Raw genomic sequence first — 25,803 nt, 5'->3', positions numbered from 1 at the left:
TTTTGTCCTGCAGGTGGCCGTGGGTGGCTTGTAGCTTGCATTACGGAGCACAAGTCTTTTCCTGACCCTGCACCCCAACCTGGGACTTGCTGATTGGGCCGGAGCTTCGGGAGCTGTGTGCTGGCCTGCGGTCCCCACCCCCGGTCATCCCGTTGCTGCTTCCACCTGCCTGCTGTGCTGTTGCCGTCCCTGACCCACCAGTCTGGCCCTCGGCAGGAGGGTCCCCCCTGATGAGCCTGGTCCTGCTCAAGGTTTCTTCCCTCCTAAAGGGGAGTTTTTCCTTGCCACTGTTTGGCTTAAGGTTTTCTCCCATTAGGGGAGTTTTTACCTGCCATTGTTTATGTAATAACTGCTCGGGGGTCATGTTCTGGGTATGGGTCTCTGGAAAGCGTCTAGAGACAACTCTGTTGTATTAGACGCTATATAAATAAAATTGAATTGAATTGAATAGATAAGGGATTAGTGTCCATACTGGTTCTACTGGACCTCAGTGCTGCTTTTGACACTGTAGATCAGCATTTTACTGCACAGGTTAGAGCATGTTGTTGGGATTAAAGGGACAGCTCTACGTTGGTTTAAATCATACCTATCTGACAGGTTCCAGTTTGTTCATGTACATGAGGTTTCTTCAGAACAGTCAAGGGTCTGTTATGGTGTTCCGCAGGGTTCAGTGCTAGGGTCAATCTTGTTCAGTTTATACATGCAGCCATTGGGAAGTATAATCCAGAATCACGGCATACACTTTCATTGCTATGCTGATGATACGCAGCTCTATTTGTCTATGAAGCCGGATGAAACAGAACCGTTAGTTAAACTTCAGGCATGTCTTAGGGACATGAAGGACTGGATGTCCGGAAATTTCTTGCTTCTGAATTCAGATAAAACAGAGGTTATCATTCTTGGTCCAGAGCGTCTTAGGAAGGGATTAGATGGCATTGCGATGGCTTCCAGTGCAACTGTGAGAAACCTTGTTGTTGTTTTCGATCAGGATCACGATCAACGAAGAGGGAGTATGTCTGTACACAGTACGCAGTGGTTCAAAGAGCAGGGGCCTCATCTATAAAGCTTGCTTGTGCAGAAAAGGTGCCTGAAAGTTGCGGAAGCCGCCATCTACGCAAAGCCTCGGACCTAAAAAGAAAAAACTAACCGAAAAATCTGCGTATCCCTACGGCAACCCCGACCCTCCCGTAAGAATTTATTTAAGATACGGGGAACTGGCGACGCAGGCTGTGAGGTGGTGAAATGAAGTCAGATTCATGTCAAACTCTTAATAATGTCATCACATATCACAACATATATCAGACTTATAATAAAATAGTGCTGATAACGGAGCGGGGGGCGGGGGGGCGGGGGGGGGCGGGGGGGGGGGGGGGGATGGCTGCCGCTCCGAGCCCACTACTCCACGCCAAAGAGGAAAATAGAAAGTGTTCTGATAACAATTGCGTTCATAAGGATAAAATTAAAAAAAAAAAAAAATAGTCTGTAGAAATAGTCTCTTCTCCCCGTGTGTGTCTGCCTGTCATGCACGGGTACGTGCGCACATGTTGTTTACTTTTAAGCCTGAATTATGGTTCTGCGTCACACCAACGCAGAGCCTACGCCGTAGGGTCCGGCGTAGGGTGCGCGTCGCCGTGTACCCTATGCTGTAGGCTCTGCGTTGGTGTGACGCGGAACCACAAATCAGCCTGAGCAGCTCTGAGGAGAGACAGGAGGGTCCCGTCCCGTCTTCGCATCGCCCGCCTTCGCACAGAGAGTCTGGATGGTTTGCAATCACAGGCTGAGCCTACCGTTGTGGGGGGGACAAATACATGATTTTGAAAAGTGTGTGTGTGGGGGTGGGGGGGCATATCCCCCCTGTCCCCAGTGGAAATTGCGTCGTGGCACTAAGGGGCAGCAATGGCGTGCTGCCATTCAATCGCTTTACTTTATTGTATACTATTTATATACTTATTCTAACTTTTACTGTGACCACCAAATAATGTGGTTTTCCGGTCCTCCATATCATCTACAACATCTAGATCTAAGTCTCCGTGAAAGTCAGTGTCACGGTGGGACACCCTCTCATTCATTCTGACGCCAAACAGGCTGCAGGAAGCCACTGCGCATGCTCAGTAGGCTCATCCATATGCATTTATGGTAAAAAGTGGGCGTGTAGAGGGCGGGATATGAGGCGGATTCAGCTGCGCAGCCTTCCAGCTGGACTGTGATTCATAAAGCGAACATTGCGTGCAAGATTGCGTGCACATGGTTTTATTGATCCGGATTTTTTTTTGCCCCGGGCATTTTCGGCTTTTGGGTGTACGTGCAATTTTAGTATGACTCCTACGCAGTCCATTTTAAATGAGTCCCCTGCTCAGGTAGCTTCCAACATGGGCGCTCCACCAGGTGATGACGTCAAGACGACCAAGCCCTATTGTTCACTTTTCCTCAGCTCTCTCCTCTGAGGAATTATGTTGAGGGTTTCGGGTGTTATCCATTCCTTGTGTTTTTGGGATCTTCTCCCCAAGACCTCGTCACAAGTTGAGCTCCAAGCAGCTTTTAAGTGATCCCACTCCTCATCGATTGTTATTCCTTCCTTCATTCCTAACTGTAGCTCTATGTTTTTCTTTGAGAGGGCATCCTTGAACTGCTCTGTCACTTGAGCATTGCTGAGAAATTCAGTGTTGTATTTTGCTCTTTGACTTTTAGACCTTTGATATCTTTTCAATCTTAACTTGAATTTCCCTACCAGGAGATGGTGATTTGAGGCTGCTCTGCCCCTCTTCTTGTCCTAACATCTTCCATGGCTCTTCTGAACATTTTGCTGATACAGATGTGATCAATTTGGTTTTGTGTGACATGGTCTAGTGACACCCAGGTTGTTTTGTGGATTGTTCTGTGGGGGAATACACTACCTTCAATTACTAGATTATTGTTTACACAGGTCTCTGCAAACATCTCGCCATTTTCATTCATTTTCCCTACTCCATGCTTTCCCATCAATGCTTCACTTAGCTTTGACATAACAGTGACGACTAAAATGTTTTGTTTTGAGTGCTCTGAAAAACGACTGACTATTTTCAGTCATGTGCCACTTAAAATGCAGCAAGATCATTTTAAAAGATGAATATATCACTCAGTTTTTAAACATTAAGAGTCAGAAAAAACACAATGTGGCACATTTAAAAAGATTTACCTCAGAAGTGACATCTCTTTTTTTTCTCACCTGCACTGCACTAATTATTGTATTGTCATTATTTTTTTTGTATTGTTTTGATATGTGCGAACAAATAAACTAAACTAAACTAAAAAAAACTAAACTTGTATAATGGTGATGTGTGTGTGGTTCCAACAAGGCTTAGAACAAAGAGCTTCGGACACTTAACACCTGAAATACCTTCATCTGAATTGATGGTGTCTTCTCTGTTTGAGGTGAACAAACTCTGCAACAAAAGCCCCAGTCAGGAAACTGACCTGAGAGTCTGCAGCTTGTAGTCTGGATTCTCCACCAGATCAGACAGCTGCTTCACATCTGAATATTGTAGCTTGTAGTTGAATCTCAGGTCCAGATGTGTCAGATGGGAGGGGTTGGTCTTCAGAGCTGAGACCAGAGAAGAACAGCTGATCTCTGACAGACCGCAGCACTGCAAACTGAACAAGGAAACTAGTGAAGAAGAACTCAGAGCAGTCAGATGGTCAGTGTGGATCAGTAGAAGATCAGCCTGATGTCTGCAGGTTAGTGTCAACACAACTTTCACATCAGATTCATCTGAACACACAACTAAAACATGTCTGACCTCAGAGTCTCCAGTCTGCAGTCTGGACTCTCCAGAAATCCACTCAGATGTTTCACTCCTGAATCCTGCAGGTTCCTGTTCCCACTCAGGTCCAGATGTTTCAGATGGGAGGGGTTGGACTTCAGAGCTGAGACCAGAGAAGAACAGCTGATCTCTGACAAACAACAGCCCTCCAGTCTGAATGGAGAATAAACACATTAAATTGTAATTGGACATTATTTTTCTTCAAGGGAACTAACTTTGTTCTCAAGTTGATCTTCACTGGTATTTGTTTGAATCAGTGAACTGACCTCAGAGTCTCCAATCTGCAGTCTGGACTCTCCAGAAATCCACTCAGATGTTTCACTCCTGAATCCTGCAGGTTGTTCCCACTCAGGTCCAGATGTTTCAGATGGGAGGGGTTGGACTTCAGAGCTGAGACCAGAGAAGAACAGCTGATCTCTGACAACCTGCAGCTCCCTAATCTGAATAAAGAAACAACAAAATAAAAATCTATGGTATGGTTGTTTTTTACATCAGTCCAGCTGACATGAAGACATGTGGTTTCTGACAGACGTTACAACATTTTGTTCATTCACCAGCTGCTGACTGGATGTCACCTCATTTATTCATCATCTCATATTCCGTCTGCTTTGTCATCAATTAACTTATGTTGATCGATTTTAATGCTTTGTCAGCAGTTTATGAAAATTGTCCCATCCTTCCTGAAAATCCAGTGAACTTCATGAAGTTCTAGAAACTTCCTGCCTTTACTTTCGTTGTGCCCTGTATAATGACAATAAAAAGTCTGAATCTGAATCTGAAAAGAGATGAAAGTTCATGTAGGCATGTCCTTGAACCACGTCCTCTTCTTTGTCCTCGACTGAACGTCTCTGTCCTCGTCTGAACGTCTCCGTCCTCGTCTGAACGTCTCCGTCCTCGACTGAACGTCTCCGTCCTCGTCTGAACGTCTCCGTCCTCGACTGAATGTCTCCGTCCTCGTCTGAAAGTCTCCGTCCTCGTCTGAACGTCTCCATCCTCGTCTGAACGTCTCCGTCCTCGTCTGACCTCAGCAGCTTCTTTCTTTCTTACAGTCAGGACCGTGTGAATGTTCTAACAGAACGGACTGATACTTGGATCACAGCAGGTTTGTGTCCAAATGAAAGTGACTGAATGATGATGAAGCAGCAGGAAGTTGAGACGATAAACACACCTGAACCATCGATCAGAGGAGTGGACTAAGGAGCAAGTTCAACACGGCCAGACTTTCAGGAGCTGGACTGACCAAAGCTGAACTAGAATCAGAACTCCTGGAGTTGATGGTGCTTGTAAACTTCCTGTGTTAAGCAGCTTTCCCTCTTCACTCTTGAACAGTTGGACATGAACCCTCAGCTGAGACCGGCTCTGAGTCGGTGACCCAACAGTCAGTTCGGTTACATGCACATCTGAATCCAGCTGTTGGCAACAATCTAGCTAAAGATTAAACTGGAGTTTCAGAGAAATCTGAGTATACTGTTGACTGTTATTATTCCTGCGGCTCGTCACTTCCTGAAGGGAGAGCCTCGGGTCAGTCAGTAGCTCGGCTAAGCGTGGGTTGTGTATACATGCTGAAATAACTCGGATTAGGACGCTTTATCTGGCACCAAAAGCTCGATCTCAAGAGCTGCGGTTAGGTTCGTTTACAGCTCCGCTATGGTGTATATATTTAAAAATTCGATATAGGTCGGATTAAGACAATTCGACTCTCTGTTCTTTTGCATGTAAACGTTCTGACTGGTTCTGGTCAAAAGCTTCTGATTAATAATCAATGACAGATAAATGTTTTCATCAGTTAAATGTCATCAGATCAACAGGATATTCTGATTCAGTTTTACAGTTTAAACACCAACATTTCATTGATATCGTCTCAACACGCAGCTCACTGCCGTTTTCCATCCAGAGTCAGTGATTTACTAAAGCAGGTTTTATCTGGTCAAACATGTTGGTGATTAATGACTGAAAACACTGAGCTCCAAGTGTTGGTTTTCATCACCTCCCTGTCTGAAACTCAGGGGAAGAAAACACAGCAGAAAGGAGCAAAGATACGTGTGATCAGGGAGCAGGTGAGCCGTCATGAAGCTGACATGTAAAGGTCACACACAGCAGCTTCAACCTCTGGATGAAGTTCTCTGGAGTTTCAGGAAGGAGAGCTGATCCAGCTGATCCAGCTGATCCAGCTGATCCAGCTGTTCCTGTTCCAGCTGATCCAGCTGATCCAGCTGATCCTGTTCCAGCTGATCCAGCTGATCCAGCTGATCCAGCTGTTCCTGTTCCAGCTGATCCAGCTGATCCAGCTGTTCCAGCTGTTGCTGATCCAGCTGTTCCAGCTGTTCCTGATCCAGCTGATCCAACTGTTCCAGCTGTTGAAACTACTGATGGTAGATCTCACACAAGCCCAGAAAAGTCTGTTAGAAAGTCACATTTGAGCTGATTCATGTTCATGTCTGATCCAAACTGGTTTCTCTTCCTGTTTACAACCCGAGAAGAGTTAGATGTAACAAAGATGTAACAACAATTATTTTCTTCCATCTTTGGAGGATTACAACTGGATGAATGTAGAAACTTCTCCATGAACTGACCTCAGAGTCTCCAGTCTACAGTTTGGACTCTTCAGTCCACCAGACAGAATCTTCACTCCTGAATCCTGCAGGCGGCTCTGACTCAGGTCCAGTTCTGTCAGACAGGAGGTTTTAGACTTCAGAGCGGACGCAATGACTTTATAGTGAGTCTTTGAGAGTTTACAATCAACAAACCTGTGATGAGAGAAAATATGATGTCAGTTCTAATAAAATATGTTATAAACAAACTGATGACAAAACAGACACGTCTCATCTGCAGATGAAGGAACATGGCGTTACATTCAGTCATCTGATCCCCCAGTCACAATCAACATCTCATTTAGGAAAAAACTACTTTAACTTTCAATATTGAATGAAAATGAACAAGTGTGGAGCTGAACCTTCCTCAGGTATTCAGCTAAAGGATATTTTAAAATATATTCACTGCTTTATTGACCCTTATATTTGTTTTTTTGTTGTTGTTTTTGTATATTGTGTTCAGGTCTCTATAAATAATTTTCCTCACTGTAGTCCGCTAAATTCTAATTATGTTATTTGAAAAGGATTTTATAACTCTCTCCAGATTTATGTTCAACGATAATGGCTTCTCTATTACTATTGCTGATGTCTTATCTTCTTGGCATTAGTTTAACACACACCTGAATGATGACCAAAACATCTGCATTTATGTTTCTGTCTGTTCACCTGCTGATGAAAATGTCATTAATGACTGATGATTATTGATCTTCAATCAATAAATACCCAGATGAAATACATTATTTTTTCTTGTTCACTTGAAGTTTTATTTATCCAATAATATAAGGTTATTTTATTACATTTTGTGTAAATACAAGATTAAAGAGGGGAACCCACTTTTTCACATGACGGTATCCAGGAATATTCAGATGAAGAATGAAATATTTGTAAAGTGCAGTAAAGATGTTAGAGGGCTGCACATGTACAACGTTCTTAATGCATGATTAACGCGCAGGATAAAAAAAACAAAAACGCGCATTATATAATTTCTGGTGGTCAGCAGCACCCGTGGCTTGAGGAAAAGTATGGTGGATTACTGCGTGAACTTTTTTGAAAAGCGAGGAAAGATGGAGAATGAAATGGAACTTTTGAACAGAAAATTCCACTTCAAAAAGGTGCAGATGGTTCTCTGGACAAGACTGAAGTTATTTGCATGTCGATTTGAAATGAATTACCATGGAAGTACGTTGAGTCTCAAATACCATTAGCAGCCAAACACACGACTGATGCAGAGAGCGCCCCTGAGAAAAACCTTAAGCCAAACAGTGGCAAGGAAAAACTCCCCTTTAGGAGGGAAGAAACCTTGAGCAGGACCAGGCTCATCAGGGGGGACCCTCCTGCCGAGGGCCAGACTGGTGGGTCAGGGACGGCAACAGCACAGCAGGCAGGTGGAAGCAGCAACGGGATGACCGGGGGTGGGGACCGCAGGCCAGCACACAGCTCCCGAAGCTCCGGCCCAATCAGCAAGTCCCAGGTTGGGGTGCAGGGTCAGGAAAAGACTTGTGCTCCGTAATGCAAGCTACAAGCCACCCACGGCCACCTGCAGGACAAAAGAGAGAAAAGGGAGGAGAAGGGGGGGCCAGCAACGGGATGACCAGGGGTGGGGACCGCAGGCCAGCACGCAGCTCCCGAAGCTCCGGCCCAATCATCAAGTCCCAGGTTGGGGTGCAGGGTCGGGGAAAGGTTGAGAAAGGGGCAGGGCCAGGGAGAGGAGTCTTGAGGGACGAACATTCTCCCCCGCCCAAAAGGGGCCGTTACCCTGCCCCCCTCACTCCCACACTGCAGGTTCCGGTACAAAGGATGCTGCAACATGGACAAAAGAGAGAAAAGGGAGGAGAATGGGGGGGGGGCAGCACAAGAAACCACAGGAGCGACTCTGACACACTAAAGTTTACACTACCTAGAGATTTACCAACACCAGCTAGAGGTTTACTAAACACTAACTATAGGCTTTACTAAACAGAAAGGTTTTAAGTTTAGTTTTAAAGGTGGAGGTGGTGTCAGCCCCCTTAACCCAGATTGGAAGTTGGTTCCATAGTAGTGGCGCCTGATAGCAGAACGCCCGCCCTCCAAATCTACATTTAGATACTCTAGGAACTACGAGTAAGCCTGCACTCTGAGAACGGAGAGCTCTGACAGGAACATAAGGCACTATCAGGTCTTGCAAATAATGCGGAGCTAAGCCGTTTTGGGCTTTATACGCAAGTAATACAATTTTAAATTGGATTCTGAATTTTACGGGTAACCAATGGAGCGACGCTAACACTGGAGAGACGTGGTCTCTCCTGCTAATTCCTGTCAGTACTCGTGCTGCTGCATTTTGGATCAGCTGGAGCCTATTCAGCAAATTACTTGGACATCCTGCTAACAACACATTACAGTAATCTAGTCTAGAAGATACAAACGCATGAACTAGTTTTTCTGCATCACTCTGTGAGAGGATTTTCCTAATCTTTGCAATATTACGGAGATGGAAAAAGGCTATTTTACAAACCTGATTGACATATGGTTTAAACGACAAATCCTGATCGAAAATAACACCAAGATTTCTCACAGTTGCACTGGAAGCCATCGCAACACCATCTAATCCCTTCCTAAGATGCTCTGGACCAAGAATGATAACCTCTGTTTTATCTGAATTTAGAAGCAGGAAATTTCTGGACATCCAGTCCTTGATGTCCCTAAGACATGCCTGAAGTTTAACTAACGGTTCTGTTTCATCCGGCTTCATAGACAAATAGAGCTGCGTATCATCAGCATAACAATGAAATTGTATGCCGTGATTCTGGATTATACTTCCCAACGGCTGCATGTATAAACTGAACAAGATTGGCCCTAGCACTGAACCCTGCGGAACACCATAACAGACCCTTGACTGTTCTGAAGAAACCTCATGTACATGAACAAACTGGAACCTGTCAGATAGGTATGATTTAAACCAACATAGAGCTGTCCCTTTAATCCCAACAACATGCTCTAACCTGTGCAGTAAAATGCCATGATCTATAGTGTCAAAAGCAGCACTGAGGTCCAGTAGAACCAGTATGGACACTAATCCCTTATCTGAGGCCATAAGGAGGTCATTCGTGACTCGAACAAGTGCTGTCTCTGTGCTATGATGCATTCTGAACCCTGACTGAAAGACTTCAAACAGATCATTTCTATACAAATAGTCACATAACTGGCTTGAAACTGCCTTTTCCAGAATTTTAGACACAAATGGAAGGTTGGAAATTGGTCTATAATTAGCTAAGGTGTCTGGGTCAAGAGAAGGTTTTTTAAGTAAAGGTTTAATTACTGCGACTTTGAAAACCTGTGGTACATATCCTAAACTTAGGGATAAGTTAATTTGGTCCAGTATTGTCGTACCAATAAGAGAAAAAATATGTTTGAATAGTCGAGTCGGGATGGGGTCTAACATACATGTGGTTGACTTAGCTCTATTAACGAGTGAGGTCAGCCCAGGGAGGTCTATAGGATCAAAACAGTCTAGAGACAAGTCAGAGCCTAGGGAAGTCGCTAAAGCTGAAGAAACACCTACAACCGGCTGGTTGATTTCTTCTCTAATTCTCGCGATTTTACTGTTGAAGAAGCCCATAAAGTCCTCACTACTGAGAGCTGCAGGAATGCACGGCTCAACAGAGTTGTGACTCTTTGTCAGCCTGGCTACAGTGCTGAACAGAAAACGTGGGTTACTTTTGTTATCCTCTATCAACGTTGAATAATAAGCTGTTCTGGCTTTGCGAATGGCTTTTTTATATACTATTAGAATATCTTTCCATTCACGATGAGAGTCTACAGACCTACAAGAGTACCACTTCCTTTCCATTTTACGCACGTTTTGTTTCAACATGCGGATATCTGAATTATACCAGGGAGTTAAGCTCCTGTGGCTAGAAACCCTCCTTTTCAAAGGAGCAACTTCATCTAAAGCTGAATGCAACAAATCAGCAGTGTTACTAGCAAGGAAATCAACATCTGCAGAGGTAGAACCCAGGTCACTGGCCTCGACTACATCACTATTTCGCACTGTCGTAAGATAAGCAATGGCCTCCCTAAATTTAACAATAACTTCATCAGACAAACATCTGCTAAAATAATACCTCCTATTTTGCACTTCAACATCAACAAAATTAAATTCAAACGTTATTAAGTAATGGTCGGATAAAAGGGAGTTTACAGGTGACACCAACAGACCATCAGTTTCAACACCGTAGGTGAGAACGAGATCGAGAGTATGATTAAAACAGTGCGTCGGTTTATCCACTTTTTGTGAGATACCCATTGATTCTAGAAGAGAATCGAAGGCTAATTTAAGATTATCGCTTTCAACATCCATATGAATGTTAAAATCACCCACTATGATGAATTTATCTGTGCTGATCAATAATCCAGAAAGGAAATCTGAAAATTCAGACAAAAACTCCAGATACGCACCAGCAGGGGGCCGGTACACTACCACTAACACAACTGGCTTCTCTGATTTCCGGCTCGGAAATTTCAGACCAAGCATGAGGCTTTCAAATGTATTATAGTTGCACTTAGGTTCAATTTTTGTTTCGAGACCGGAGTTATAAATTGCTGCGACTCCTCCGCCTCGGCCCGTGCTTCTAGGAATGTGATGATTAAAGTAGCCGGGCGGAGTTGATTCATTCAAACTAACATACTCTTCCTCCTGTAACCATGTTTCTGTTAAGCAGAAAATATCACTCCTGCTCTCTGTAATTATATCATTTACTAACAGAGACTTAGAGCTTAATGATCGTATATTTAGTAGTCCGCATCTAATTTTTAGGTCTGTAATTGGTACCAAATGTACATTGGTTTTAATTTTTACAAGGTTATCTTGGTTAACGCCTCTATAACGCTGCACCTGGTGAACTTTTGGAGGGCGGGGAACTGCAACCACTTCTATTTTGCTAGGCACCTCTAACTGACTAAGCCTCGCCTCCAGCCCTGTTAAACTACAGCTCTGCATCCTGGCCTGGACCCTGCATTGTCAGGGGGAGTGTCTAATAACATTGGCCAGATTTCTAGACATAAGAGCTGCACCATCCCGGGTGGGATGAATGCCGTCCCTTCTAATCAGACCGGGCTTTCCCCAGAATGTCTCCCAGTTGTCAATAAAGTCCACGTCGTTTTCTATATATATATATATATATATATATATACATATATATATATATATATATATATATATATATATATATATATACCGTAGATCACCAAATAGTCGCCCGCGCGCAAATACGCGCCTGTGCTCTAATAGCCGCCGGGGGTCCGAGCCCATTTGGCATAATAAACGCCGGTTCAATTAAACGCCCGGGCGACTACCGGTAATAACCTGGTAATAACACTGTATTTGCATTGTATTGTGTACAGTATCGTTCATACTGCTCTGATCAGCTCCGTGTGTCGCCGTTACACAGACAAACTGTCTTTGTATATCAGAGCATGAAAAAAAACAAAAAAACGCTCCAGCCATAACCGCTCAGCGCTCCAGTAACACTGCACCCCGCTCCGCTCCAAAAATGTTTGCATGCATATAAAATGCACATGTTTACCTGAAGTCTGTGTACTGGAACTCGAAGCCGGTTTTGGGGCAGGGGTGGGCTGTTCCCACATCCAAACCTGCATCCTGCCCACCTCATCAAAGTCATGGGGATTCTTTATTATTTATAATTTTATTTTTTTATATATTAAAATCCCAAAATATCTGTACCGTTTCTGATTGGGTGTGTGCACTGCGAATCATTTTTAGACACAACAAAGAACGCGTACCGCAAAAGTTGTGTCTTAGCGGAGGAACCCGGCGTCCCAGCAAAATGAGAAGAGAAAAAAGAGGTTTTCTGAAGAGCAGACAGCGCACACACTGAAGGCTGATTTATGGTTCCGCGTTACACCAACGCAGAGCCTACGGTGCAGGGTACGCCGTAAGGCTGATTTATGGTTCCGCGTTACACCAACGCAGAGCCTACGGTGCAGGGTACGCCGTAAGGCTGATTTATGGTTCCGCGTTACACCAACGCAGAGCCTACGGCGCAGGGTGCGCGGCGACCCGCTCCGTACGTGGAAATGCGCTCTTTTTTTGCTATTAAAACATGATTTGTAATGTGAATTTGCAAAACTTAAACTACAAATAATAGTTTTTGACGTAACATCAGAGATTGCGCATGCTCTCTGTGAAAGGATGAGTCCAATCGGGTCGCAGCTGCTTCAACTGTGATTCCTTCACGAGGAGCGACCAGGATTTCAAACACGTTAGATTTTCTTGCGACCTCACAATTCGTGATCGGGAGCTCGTCGTGAGGTGTTGTGTTGTGTACAGTGTGTACAATTTTAGTTCCAGTGGTACTATGGTTTACATTGCAAAAATACATTGTAGCCTGGTGCAAATACCCGCCTGGTTCTTATAAACGCCTGGGGTCCAAGTGGATTTAGCATATTAAACGCCCGGGCTACTAAATGGTCATCTACGGTATATATATATAAATACAGTATACATACACAAACATACATACATTACACACACACACACACACACACACACACACACACACACACACACACACACACACACACACACACACACACACACACACACACACACACACACACACACACACACGACTTTAGGGCTTTTACTACACTAGTATTTGAAATATGAACATCTGGTTGAGTTGACTTGAGCTGACCCAGAATAAACAAACACCCACTGAATACAAAAGTTCTCATTTTGACGACAAAAAAACATATTAAAGGAACTAAACTGTTAATCTAAACAGACTGATTGTGTTATTGATCACATCTGGACTCACCGAACTTCTCCGTGCTCCTTCATAGCTGAGATCAGTCTCTGTTTAACCCCTTCTGTTGAGTCCTGCTCCTCCATGCCCAAGTCAACCAGAACCTTCTCTGAAAATATCAATAATAACAATAAAAACACTAATGAAAGTGACCCGAACAATTAATAATAATGTGACTGTTGAGACGTATTAAACTAAAGTGTGTCCTGTAATTAACATCAGAAGTGTCTTCAATCTTTAATCAGTCAGTCTGAATGTTTAAAGGGTTAAAAGTGTTGATTGCTGTTTGGTGTCATGGTGTTCAAACACTGAACATGAGCAGACATTTCATACATATACTGTATATTCACACTCACAGAAATCCATATGATTAAATAAATCCATATGAAATCCGTATGATTAAGTCAATGCCAAATGTATTGATCTTGACGATGTCACGTCTTCTTGCAGTCGATTGACGGCACGGATTAGACACGTTTCAGAATTGCAACCACAGAAACAAAAAGACCACCTGAGGAAGACGGTTCAGAAACAGAGATGGTTTTAGAAATTATGGTGAGAAAAGAAAAGCTTAACTGAGAAAAATGATTGAAAGGTAAGAAAGTATGAGCGCGACCAACCTAACGACATCACTAACAAACATCTAATTGTTCTGTAAAACCAGCCTTTTACAGCTGTTACAGATGTTGGGTTTTACAGATCTGTGAAATACATTGAGCCTCACAAAACAATTCCCAGTTGGTGTTTCCAGGCGTGGCGTTACCTGCAAGTTATAATCTGTAAAAACATAGATGGACTCCAGGTTTTTGAAATGATCACTTTCAATAAGTTATTGCAATAGTGTGTGAATCAGAGGAAGCCCACTAACTTGGAATTAATTACTGGTAATGAAGACTATTTGTGCTCTTTAAGATTAAAAACAAATACAGCTGACATGGTGAGAGCATCTCAATTCTACTATGTTAGATTTAACGTCAGTATCAAGTATCACAGCAGAAGTGTAGCTGCATATATCAGTACTAGTATCAACAGTCTGGAAAAACTTAATTCAAAGTACCAGTATATCAGATATCAGCAAATATTCAACATCCTGCATCCTTTGTATGTACACACACAAATCATGAAACGATATCTTTACCTTTATCTCTTTTATTCCTCCTCCTCATTTCCCTGTATTTGTAACCAACGACTCCAGAAACCAAGACCAGCAGCAGCAGCAAACCCACCACCACTCCTACAATAACTCCGGTCCGGTCTGCAACAGAAAAACACAAGAATTCAAATGACAGTTTCTGTGTTTTTGTTGTCAGTGATTTGAACCCGAGTCTCCACAGATCACAGCACACAAGAACCTTCACATGATCTATAACATGGATGAAACTGGTGTTACAACAGTGCAGACACCGAAGCAAATTGTAACAGAAATGGGGAAGAAGCAAGAGGGTTCTGTAACATCTGCTGAAAGAGGGGAGCTTGTCACTGTGGCCTGTGCAGTAAATGCCACTGGAAATGCAGCCCCACCCATGTTCATCTTTCCCCGTGAAGAAGCCTTTGTCATCTTTCTGGAGCACTTCATACATCACACAAACCGCTCTATTGATCACCCAGTTCTGCTGATTCTTGATAATCATGAATCTCACATTTCACTGAAGGCTGTGAAAACTGCAAAGGAAAATGGTGTTGTCATGCTCACTCTGCCACCTCACACCTCCCATCACTTGCAACCCTTAGACAAAACAGTCTATGGACCACTGAAGACCTACTACAATAGAGCCATGGATGGTTGGATGCGTACAAACCCTGGTAAAACCGCAACAATATATGACATTCCAGGACTTGTGAAGGAAGCATTCATGTCAGCAATGATATGAGATGATGAGGAACATCATCTCAGGATTTAAAACAACAGGCATATTCCCTTTTAGCAGGGATACCTTTCCAGATGAAGATTATGTCCCATCCATGGACACAGACAGGTCAAATCCCGAGGAGCCAGCAAACAGAGCTGACCTGCCTGTAAAATCAACTCATGAGTCCTGATTGCTTAGCAGTTCCAGACCTAGAGATGCCACCTGCTACTTTATCTGAACCATTGAACAGAATCATCAGTCCTGAACACTCGTCCACAAGTGATGCTACTGGTTCTCCTGCCCATTTGGGGTATGTGTTCCCAGAAGATATACTTCCCTTATCTAAAGGCACACCAACTAAACCTAGAATAAAAAGGAAGAAAGTGAAAACAAAAATCTTGACCGACACTCGAGAAACCCTGGAGCTGGAGAAGGCACACAATGACAGAGCAAATAAAAAGACTGAAAAGCAGAAGAAAAAGACTGAAAGGGTCGATACAAATCAGAACCAAGAAAAAAACTGTCTACAGTGACTCCGATGATGATAGTGACAAGAATCTGTCTGCTGGTGACTTCTTCATTGTGAACTTTGCAGGTAAAAAAAAAATCCTATAATTACATTGGAATGGTGGAGAACGTTGAGGGCACTGACATCAGTGCAAAGTTTCTGAGGCAAAGTTGTGATGGTTCTGTGAATGAAAAGCCAACTTCACATTCAAAGAGAAAGATGAAGGACTCATCCCTAGAGGTGATGTGCTCATGAAACTCCCAAAACCGCAAAAACTTGGGGGAACAGCCAGAAGGGAGAAGACGTTCGTATTCCCGTGCAGCATTGACAAGTGGGATGTTGAGTAGTAGCCTTGAAGTTCATTTTTTTCTTCATTGTTAACAATAAAACATTTAAGGAGTCATTTTGTGTTGAATTTGTCTTGCTTTGATATGGCATTAAATGAGGTGAAAATTTTAAGTTTTACTTCAACATAATCAGTGGCACAATTTACCCCCCTGTGGCTCAACTTATCCTCTCCCTAGGCTCAACTTACCCCTCACCGGGGGCAAGTTGAGCCAAGAGACCACTTTTTTTTGAAAAGTCATATTTTGAAAACAGTTAATTTTAGATCAAAGGTGATTATTCCCATGGATGCACCACATCCTGAAATATATATACATATTTTAGTTGGATACATTACTGTCATGCCCTCACTTTAAAGATGCCTTAAGTAAAAACTGGCTCAATTCACCCCGCTCTCCCCTACCGGTCCAGGGTCAGGAAAAGAGCCTGGAACATCTCTGCAGATCCCTCACATCCGGTACGCAAACTTTTCAAATATCCCCCGTCTGGCAGGAGCTGCAAATCACTGCTCACCAAAACCTCCGTCACAGAGACACTTTCTTCCCTCAGACCGTCACTCTGCTCAACTTTCAGTGGTTAGTCTCAGATATTTGTGCAATATCTTCATTTCTGTAAATATTGTTTCCGTCTTGTATATAGTGTACATATGTTTGATTGATGTGGCTTTTTAATTTTATTTTTATTTTATAAGACCATCCTACTTTACAAACAAAGGAAGTAATTGTCAGTCACAGACGTGTCAAGAATATACAACTGGACACAATCGGAGGAGACTTCAACATGGTTCTGGACCCTGGAGTGGACAGGCTCAGTAATGCAGGCGGACACAGGAGTTGGCAGTCAGCAAGTATTGTTAAGCAATACATGAATGATCTGGGTCTTTGCGATACATGGCGCTCTTTACACCCAACCCTTAGGAACTACACTTTTTTCTCAGCCGTTCACCACTCATACTCTAGGTTAGATTATTTTCTAGTCAGTAGCTCTCTGATGAGAGATATCTCAGAATCACAAATACACCCAATCAATATTAGCGATCACGCACCTGTTTCTTTCACTCTGGGGAAGAGGGGGAGCGTATCATCCTCCAAAGTTTGGAGATTTAATACATCATTACTCAAAGACCCCGACTTTACTAACTTTTTTAAGAAAGAATGGGACATTTTTTTGCAAATTAACGACCAGCCGGAAATATCAGCAAGCGTTCTATGGGAAGCAGGGAAAGCAGTAATGCGAGGCAAAATAATTTCCTTTTCGTCAAATAAAAAAAGAAAAGACAACTTAAAAACAAAAGAATTAGAAGGTGAAATAAAGACGCTAGAGGAGGCCTTCCAGACTTCTGCAGATGAACGTATCCTTAGCAAAATAAGGAAAACTAAAATAGAATTAAATAAAATAATTGACGCAAAAACGCAGTTTCTAGTACAAAGGCTTCGCCTGGAAAACTTTGCACATGCTAACAGATCGGGAAAATATTTAGCCAATCAATTAAAAATAAACAAAGAAAAAACAACCATAACATCTATTAAGGACCAGTCAGGGGAAGTTACACATGATCCCTGTTTAATAAATTCAATCTTTAGAGACTTTTACTACAAATTATACTCGTCACAAATTGAACCATCTGATCAATCCATTAATGAGTTTCTTGGAGACATTAATCTGCCAAAGTTACATCAGGAACAGGTTACGAATTTAGATTCACCACTCTCAATAGGAGAACTCCATGAAGCTCTTCAACATATGCCCAATAATAAAGCTCCGGGCCCAGACGGTTTCCCAGCTGAATTTTATAAGGAATTCTGGAGCATATTAGCACCAACATTTTATAAAATGATTCTAAATATTAGGGAAAATAAAAGCTTACCCTTAAATATGAACTCTGCTAATATTAGTCTTTTATTAAAACCGGATAAAGATCCCTTGCTCCCATCGAGCTACCGCCCAATTTCATTAATAAATGTAGACCTTAAAATAATTAGCAAGGCCCTTACTGAACGTCTGAAAAGAGTCACCCCTTCTATTATACATCCGGATCAAACAGGCTTCATTAAAGGTAGACATTCGTCTACTAATATTCGCAGATTATTAAATATTATAGATTATTCCAGTATCAATAAACAGGAAACTACTATTATATCCTTAGACGCGGAAAAAGCCTTTGATAAGGTAAATTAGAAGTTTCTATTGGCAACCTTACATAAATTTGGATTTGGTGAATCTTTCATTGACTGGGTAAAAATATTATACAGCTCTCCCAAGGCACGTGTAAGGACAAATGATCAAATCTCTACAAGTTTTACCTTGCAAAGAGGCACTAGACAGGGTTGCCCTCTATCTCCCTCATTATTTGCAATATTTATCGAACCTTTAGCAGCAGCTATTAGACAAAATCAAAATATTAAAGGTATACAATGCAAAATAGTAGAGCACAAAATAAGTCTTTATACGGATGACGTACTCCTCTTCCTCCAGAACTCACGATCTTCACTATCACAGACAATCGCACTTATAGAGGGATTTTCATCTCTGTCTGATTATTCTATTAATTGGTCTAAATCCACCGTTTTGTGCGTGAACTGCAATTTTAGGAATATATCCAATACTCAATTACAATCAGGGAACATTAGATATTTAGGCATAAACATCTCCCCTAGGCTGTCAGAGTTAATAAAATTAAATTATGTTCAGCTTATAAAGAAAATAGAAGATGATCTTTCCAGATGGAGCTCTCTCCCCATTTCACTCATGGGTAGAATAGCCACCATTAAAATGATGGTTTTACCAAAAGTAAATTATTTTTTCTCAATGATACCATTCAAACCCCCTATTTCCTGGTTTAAATCGCTGGACTCAGGTGTTTCAAAATTTCTGTGGAAAAATAAAACTCCACGCATTAGTTTAAAGACATTGCAGAAATCTAAAGAATATGGAGGTTTAGAGCTACCTAATTTTCAGTATTACTTCCTTGCCAATAAATTACAGTATATTGTAAAATGGTCAAAAGATCATCCTTTAGATAGTCAATGGCTGGACTCAGAGCAAGTGTTTTGCAACGAACTAGAAATCTCAGAGTTACCATTTATTAGTCAAAGTATCAAACGTCATCAATGTTTCAAAAGCATTAATATTAGCACAACTTTATCAGCTTGGTGGGAATTTCTTAAAGTAGCTAAAATTTCACTTTTTCCATGTGACCGTACACCCATATGGAACAACCCAGACATCGTGAAAAATGATAAAAAGATGGTTAACTTCGTTCAATGGAGAGATCAAGGAATACGGTATTTACAGCACGTAATTGTAGGAGGACAGTTTGTACCTTTCAATACACTTATGGTTCAATACGGAGTTAGCAGGAGTAAATTTTTAGAGTATCAACAACTCAAAGCCATAATAAACAAAACATACAAAATTAGACAATTAGACTTACAACTTCCCGCTAAGATAATAGATTTATTAAATCTAAGCAATTTAAAGTTGTTATCAAAACTTTACAGGTTAGTGTCTAAACTGGACGAGTCAGTCTCTCTCCCGATCTCCAAGTGGGAGGCGGATCTCTCTCTGAATACCGACCAGCTTTCTTGGTCACAAATATGCTTAAATACGTTTACTATGACTAAAAACCCAAACTTACAACTTATACAGTATAAAGTTCTTCATAGAATACATTATACTGGACAAAGGATGTTCCAGATGGGCTTTGTCACCTCTAATATCTGTTCACAGTGCACAGAGAACACCCCAGATAATTATATGCATGCTTTATGGTTCTGTACACCGGTACAGAGGTTCTGGAAGGAGATTTGTGAGGATTTATCCACATGGATCGACCACAGAATCCCAGTGTGCCCCACGGTATGTATATTAGGTCACCTGGGAGACATTCAAATAGAACCTAATTGGACACACCGGGTTTTCACTGCTTTATGTATCGCAAAGAAAACCATTCTAGTAAATTGGAAACAAAAATCCAGTTTATGTATTAACCATTTTAGGAATCTTTTATCAGATCATATTAGTAGTGAGATAATGTCTGCCTCCACTGAACAACATTCGGCTGAATTGCACTCTCTGTGGTCCCCGTTTATTGGCTTCATTACCTAGTGGGGGCGGGGGGGGGGGGGTGATCTCGTAGCCCTTGGGGTTGGGGGTCGGCTTGGGGGGTCTGGGGCGCGGGCCTCTGGTGGCCCCTGGGGGGCGGTGGGTGGGGCCGCGGGGTCCTGTCCCTGGCCGGTGGGGGCCTTGGGGGCCTGTGGGGGGGGGTACCTCATGGCGGTGGGGGGGGTGGCTGGGGAGGGCTCGGGCGGGGGGCGGTGGCTTGGGCGTCTCCGGGCCTCCTGGGGGGGGGCTGGGCCGTGGACGTGGGGGTCCCACCCGGAGGGCCCGGTCCTGCCTGGGTGGGGGGTGGCTGTCTGCGCTGGGGGGGCATTGCTGCCTTGGTCCTCCGTCGCTGGGCGGGGGCCAAGTGCCCCTGCGGATGTGGGGACTCCGTGACCCTTGGGGTGTCCGCCGGGGTGGCCTCGGGGGGGGGGTGGGGCCGGGTCCGGGGATCGGGCCTCCCCTGACCGGGGGGTGCACGGGCGGGCGCGGCGGCGGGGTGGCGCCATTCCCAGGTATCTATGTCTTATGTTGTCAGTATGAATGGGAGGATGTTGGACCGTGTCCCCCTCCGTCTGGGGGCTCCGGCGGCTCCGGGGGCGCCCGTGGAGGTACGGTGGGGCCCTGGCCCGGCTCGGGGGGGCGGCCCCCGTCTACTGGATGGCCGGTGGGGGGACGCGGGTGTCTTATCAGGGCCGGCTTTGCTGGTCCTGCCTCCTGGCTTCGGCCTCCGCTCCCCCTCTTGCCCCCCCTACACGATTCATACGCACATAGGCGAAAGGCAGGGGGTCCGGGTCGTGGGGGGCACTGTCCCGCGTGGCCCGGCACTCCCCGCCTCACGGTTTTAACAGCAAACTAGACACTGCACATTCAACACTTTATAAATACACTTGACAAGGACACGTAGTTCGGGAGGGGGGGGGGGGGTCGGTGTCAATCGATACTTGGCCCTCCCTCCTCCCTGTTTTTATGGCATTAATCACATGCACTCAACACAAGGGGCGGGAGGGGGTCCCACATCACCCGCGTTCCCTCACCGGCCTGGGCCTGGGACGGGTGGGTCGGGTTACCCGGGCCTGGCGGGGCCCGCCGTGCAGCCTGGGGTGCCTTCTGGCGGTGCTGGACCCCCCCGGGGAGGGGGAAACGGTGCGTGATTGTGTGTCTGTGTCGGTGAGAATGCGGTATGGAAGGGTCCTGCCATGGAGGATTTGAGCCTCCATTGGCAGGACATCAAAAACTTAATAATTTATCAATATTATATTATACAAAGATGGTTATTATTATTAGTATTATTATTATTATTATTATTATTATTATGTATAGTATATTATATTATTATTAGTATAGGTATCGGATAGGTGAATGGATGAATGAATGGGATGCCTGGGTCTGGGGCCCTCCGTTGTCGGGCCTGCGCGGGTGTCGCCTTGTTGGGGGGTTCCCTCTCTCCGGGCCCGTCTCCGGTCCCCCCCGCTGCCTCTACGGCGGGGCGCCCCTCTGGTCTTGGAGGGCCACTTTCGTGGGGGACGGGTGCGCCTGCCCGCGTCGGCGGCCGGGGCGGCTCTGTCTCTCCGGGCAGGCTGGCCCCCTGCCGGGTGGGGGTCGTTGGCCTGAAGGGTGAGGGCCTCCTGGCCGCGTGTCCGGCCCGGACCGGGTGGCCGGGGATTGCCTGGGTCGCGGTCCGCCGCCGCGGGATCCCTGGCTGCTTCTTTCCGCGCCGTGGGGGCCCCGCCCGCGGGCCCCCTCGGCCGCCGCCGGGTGGGGGGGGGGCCTCGCAGGCGGTGGGTTGCCTCCCTCCTACTTCTCCCCTCTGTGGGGTTGCCGGTGGCCTGGGTTCCGGGCTCTTCCTTGTCGGCCTCTGGTCTCGCGGGTGGCGGGGTTGCTCCCCCCCCTCCCCCACTATAGATACACTTCAGGTGGAGCTTTGTTTGGTTTATTACACACACACACACACACACACACACATACACACATATAGTCATTTAGTCACATGCATACACACACACACACACACACACACACACACACACACACACACACACACACGCATGATCATATACATACACACACACACACACATAGACATACACACTGGCTTGTTCACCTGCATGCTGGCTCTCTAGTTTTTGGGTTTAGGTAGCGGTAGCGATAGCTTAGCTCAGACTGCGATCAGATCTCAAGATTTAGGTCGATTGCTGTTCGTGTTTCGGTTGGCTCCGTGCCGGTTTCGTGCTTTGTTTGTGGTTTTTTGTTGCAGATTTCCAGTGCTTGACGTGTGTCTCCGTGTGTTCCTGCTTCCTGGATTGGCAGTGGATGTCGTCACCCCCCCCCACACCCCCTCCCCCCCCCAAAAAAAAAAAAAAAAAAAAACACTGGGTTTGTATGTGTATATTTATGTATGTGTACGCATATGTGTGCGTATATATATGTATATATTACATATAGTAATAATGCACATATATACACTTTTGGTTTCTACCGTCATGGTATCAATCAATAACATGTGTGCAGACAAGGTAAAAAAAAAAAAAGAATATACAACTGGAAATTGAGGTACTGCGTTACGAGATTAACAACCACTTTAGCAGCTCTTTTAACTTTGTATAAGCTATTTTATGTCTGAGATAAACTCAGTGAGTTAATGATGTTCCGTTACAATATGCTAATAAGGAAGAACTGCTAAACTGTGTTTTATTGTTCCTGCAACAGTAAATATCTGTTCTATTCTGTTTATTACAAAAAACCAACATGAACAATGGATTCAAACATCTGAATCTGCTGAGGTTTTTATTCTCCACATACCGGTCACATTCAGGTGGATGAAGTTCTCCTTATTTCCAGTGATGGTGCTGACGTTACACAGATATCTGCCCTGGTCCTGAACCTTCACTTCTCTCAGCAGCAGGGAAGCGTTTCCTCTGGAGATCTGGTCCTCAAACAGAGATGTTCTTCCTCTGAACCTCTGGTGCTGCTCTCCCAGTTGGTCTTGTTTGTGATAGTAGGAGTGAACCCGGGACTCTGGTGGAGTCTCTTGAACCCGGGACTCTGGTGGAGTATCTTGAACCCGGGACTCTGGTGGAGTCTCTTGAACCCGGGACTCTGGTGGAGTCTCTAGAACCCGGGACTCTGGTGGAGTCTCTAGAACCCGGGACTCTAGTGGAGTCTCTTGAACCCGGGACTCTGCTGGAGTCTCTTCAATTCAGTGGATGACAACGTCACCATGAGCTGTGAAACTGCAGGGTAAGATACAAGTCTTGCTGACCTGACAGGAGACCTCTGTATCTGCAGAAACATCAGAGGAAGACTCAGAAGAAGACATTAACAGGAAACTCAGCCACTTTGAGGAAGATGCAGTTGTGTTATGTCTTCATTAAATATCTGCATATAAAAAACTGATAGAATAAAAATGACCGGTCATAATTATGAACTTTAATGGAGGTTTTATTTTCCCTATATAAAATATTGTCATGCAGTTGTAAACATAACGACTAGTTGTCCAACTGATATAATCAAATATTCTGTTTTTATTTATACCTTTGTTTCCATCCATCCCTGAGAGAAATCATTTATCCATCAGCCAGTGAGAATATATTTCCAGTCTGAACAAACTCGACTTCCATGTGAAACGTTTTCACTGTGACTTCAGAATATCCAGATGTGTAACGTAAAAACAAGCCACACAGGAACAAATGTGATCCAGAACTTAAAACAGCATCATCACCGACATAGATGAAGAGATCAAAACATTCAAACGACAAGAGAACGTCCGAGTACATTGTCCTGACTACCAAACATGAACTCATCACTGATTTCTGTTTTCTGATTTCATCACTGATTTCTGTTAAGATCCTTCTCTTCAGGCCGGTGAGTTCAGACGTCTCTGGTGACTGAAGACACGTTTAAAAATATAGAAACAGAAAAACACATGTGTTATTTGAAGGTTGGACCACTCCAGTTCTTATTAAATGTTTGTCCTAAAATAACTTTTAACAGCCTCCAGCTGATGTAAATTACTGCAGCCAGAGTTGTGATGATCAGCAGAAGACTTCATATTTCATCGACAATCTTCCCTTCGGTGGTTTCCTTTAAATCATAATAAACATTTTCTCCTTCCATATAAAATCTTTAAGGGCCGAGCTCCTTCTGACTTTAAAGCTTCCTTCCATATTTTAATTATTAACACAACAATTTGCTCTCATAAGTTTTCTGAAGAGGACTTTGACAGCAGTCTGGCAGTTAGAGTTAATTATTAATTCTGAAGACAAATAACCACAATTTTATCTGTTAACGTAACTTTACTGTAATTGTTTATCTTGACAGTTATAATTATTATTATTATTATTACTTTTCATTTTCTATCCCATCCCATTTTTTTCAATTTGGACTTGCCAATAAATAAATAAGCGATGAGCAGGATTTGTATTTTTCCAGTAAAGGTATAATGACTATAATGATTTCCGACCAAATGGAAAGAAATCTACATTCAAACCTCGTGACAAACAAGCTCCATGTTGACGTCTTCACCGCCACCTTGTGGTGAAAACCAAACACTACATCAGTAAAACAACATGAAGGACTTCTGATCAAAACACTGATAAAAACACTGATGTAATCTATTGACCATATGAGGGAGGGAAGGGGAGAGGGTGTGCTGTTGTTTTTTTTATTTTTATTTACTTTTTCTTTTTTCTTTTTTTTAATTATTATTATTATTTATTTATTTTGGTTTAATTAATGTTATGAAAAGTAAAAAAAGGGGGGGAAATATTGATAATTATATTGATATTGTAAATCTTATTTCTTTTTTTTAATGCCCTCAATAAAGACATTTATACAAAAAAAACACTGATAAAAATACTTAAATACATAAAAAGTGACATTTTAGTATTATTTTTGTTAGTACTACGTTTTTTTGTAATTTGTATTGGTGATTTTTATGCCCATGTTTTTGCTAAATTGTTTGAAATAACCAACCAACATCGTTGTTTATGTAGGTTATTTTGGACTTTGATTCGGGCCCAGAGAAGCTTCTTCCTCCTGCTGTCGACGGTTGAAGAATCCTGTCACTAAAGTTTCAACTTACTTGCACCGTAGACACATTTATGGATTTAACTGATATTTACCCGCATTTTATATCCAAACTGACAATTGTTGGATGTTAGACGTTTTTATATGTTAGTCCTTTAAAAAATATCAGAGTTAACAGCTTACTCACCATCATTAGAGAGAACCGAGGAGCACAAAAACAGACCATAAAGCATAAAACTGATGATTCTGTTCATGTTCTTCATCTCTCTGCTTCAGTTGGACGGTTCATTCTGGACAAAAGTATTTCTGATTATTGCCTGCTTGATCAGTGAGTTCTCCCTCCTGACGGACAGATTTTGTCTCTATCGTTATCATTGTGGACTTTGAGCGGTGGGTGTGTCCGTTGCCATGACACTCATCAGATTGAGCCTCACCTGAGATGTGCTGTTGCCGCCGTGAGAGACTCCAGAGGTAATTAAACTGGGGGAGGATCATGATCAGCCGGACAGTTAACTAGTGTTCTAATTGATTGGCGTCGGTCACTTCAGTTCACGCATCCGGAAAACCGAGAGATCAATTGGACTGTCAGTTGAGGTTTGAAGAAAGTCCACTATCTTATTACAGTGGATCATGACAACCTGTGGGACCTTCTGGGCAGCCAAGTCGGTTAGTAATAACGTCAGTTTAGCATTAATTTATAATAAAGTTGGCCGGTTGTCATGTCTTTGTTTGTTTCAGGTGCAACCCAGAGATCCCAGAGCACCAGCACAGATGCCA

The 25,803-nt window shown here is 43.5% G+C and overlaps 1 protein-coding gene across 11 annotated transcripts in view; it reads right to left on the bottom strand.

Moving 5' to 3' along the window:
- LOC133418303 (ribonuclease inhibitor-like) overlaps positions 1 to 25,394 on the bottom strand; it is a 62,167-nt gene extending 36,773 nt beyond the window's left edge. For 7 of the 11 annotated variants that reach the window (XR_009770435.1, XR_009770436.1, XM_061706868.1 and 4 more), the window contains exons 1-7: positions 25,214 to 25,394; positions 14,333 to 14,449; positions 13,207 to 13,303; positions 6,374 to 6,547; positions 4,067 to 4,240; positions 3,777 to 3,953; positions 3,454 to 3,630 (exon numbers count right to left, since the gene is read on the bottom strand). Coding sequence is in view for 9 of the 11 variants with exons in the window: in XM_061706868.1 (XP_061562852.1) it covers positions 3,454 to 3,630; positions 3,777 to 3,953; positions 4,067 to 4,240; positions 6,374 to 6,547; positions 13,207 to 13,303; positions 14,333 to 14,449; positions 25,214 to 25,289 (992 nt within the window). In the remaining 2 variants the exon portion in view is untranslated. Of the gene's footprint in view, positions 1 to 3,453; positions 3,631 to 3,776; positions 3,954 to 4,066; positions 4,241 to 6,373; positions 6,548 to 7,011; positions 7,047 to 13,206; positions 13,304 to 13,550; positions 13,706 to 14,332; positions 14,450 to 22,800; positions 23,281 to 25,213 lie in introns of those variants that run through there. The other 4 variants (XM_061706870.1, XM_061706875.1, XM_061706872.1 and 1 more) reach the window with 4 other exon arrangements.
- Between the last annotated feature and the right edge of the window lie 409 nt (positions 25,395 to 25,803).

Source organism: Cololabis saira, chromosome 18, assembly GCF_033807715.1.
Source record: "Cololabis saira isolate AMF1-May2022 chromosome 18, fColSai1.1, whole genome shotgun sequence".
In the NCBI taxonomy this organism is placed as follows: domain Eukaryota; kingdom Metazoa; phylum Chordata; class Actinopteri; order Beloniformes; family Belonidae; genus Cololabis; species Cololabis saira.
Note: the sequence above shows the minus strand (reverse complement) of the source record. Positions and strands in the feature narration are given on the sequence as shown.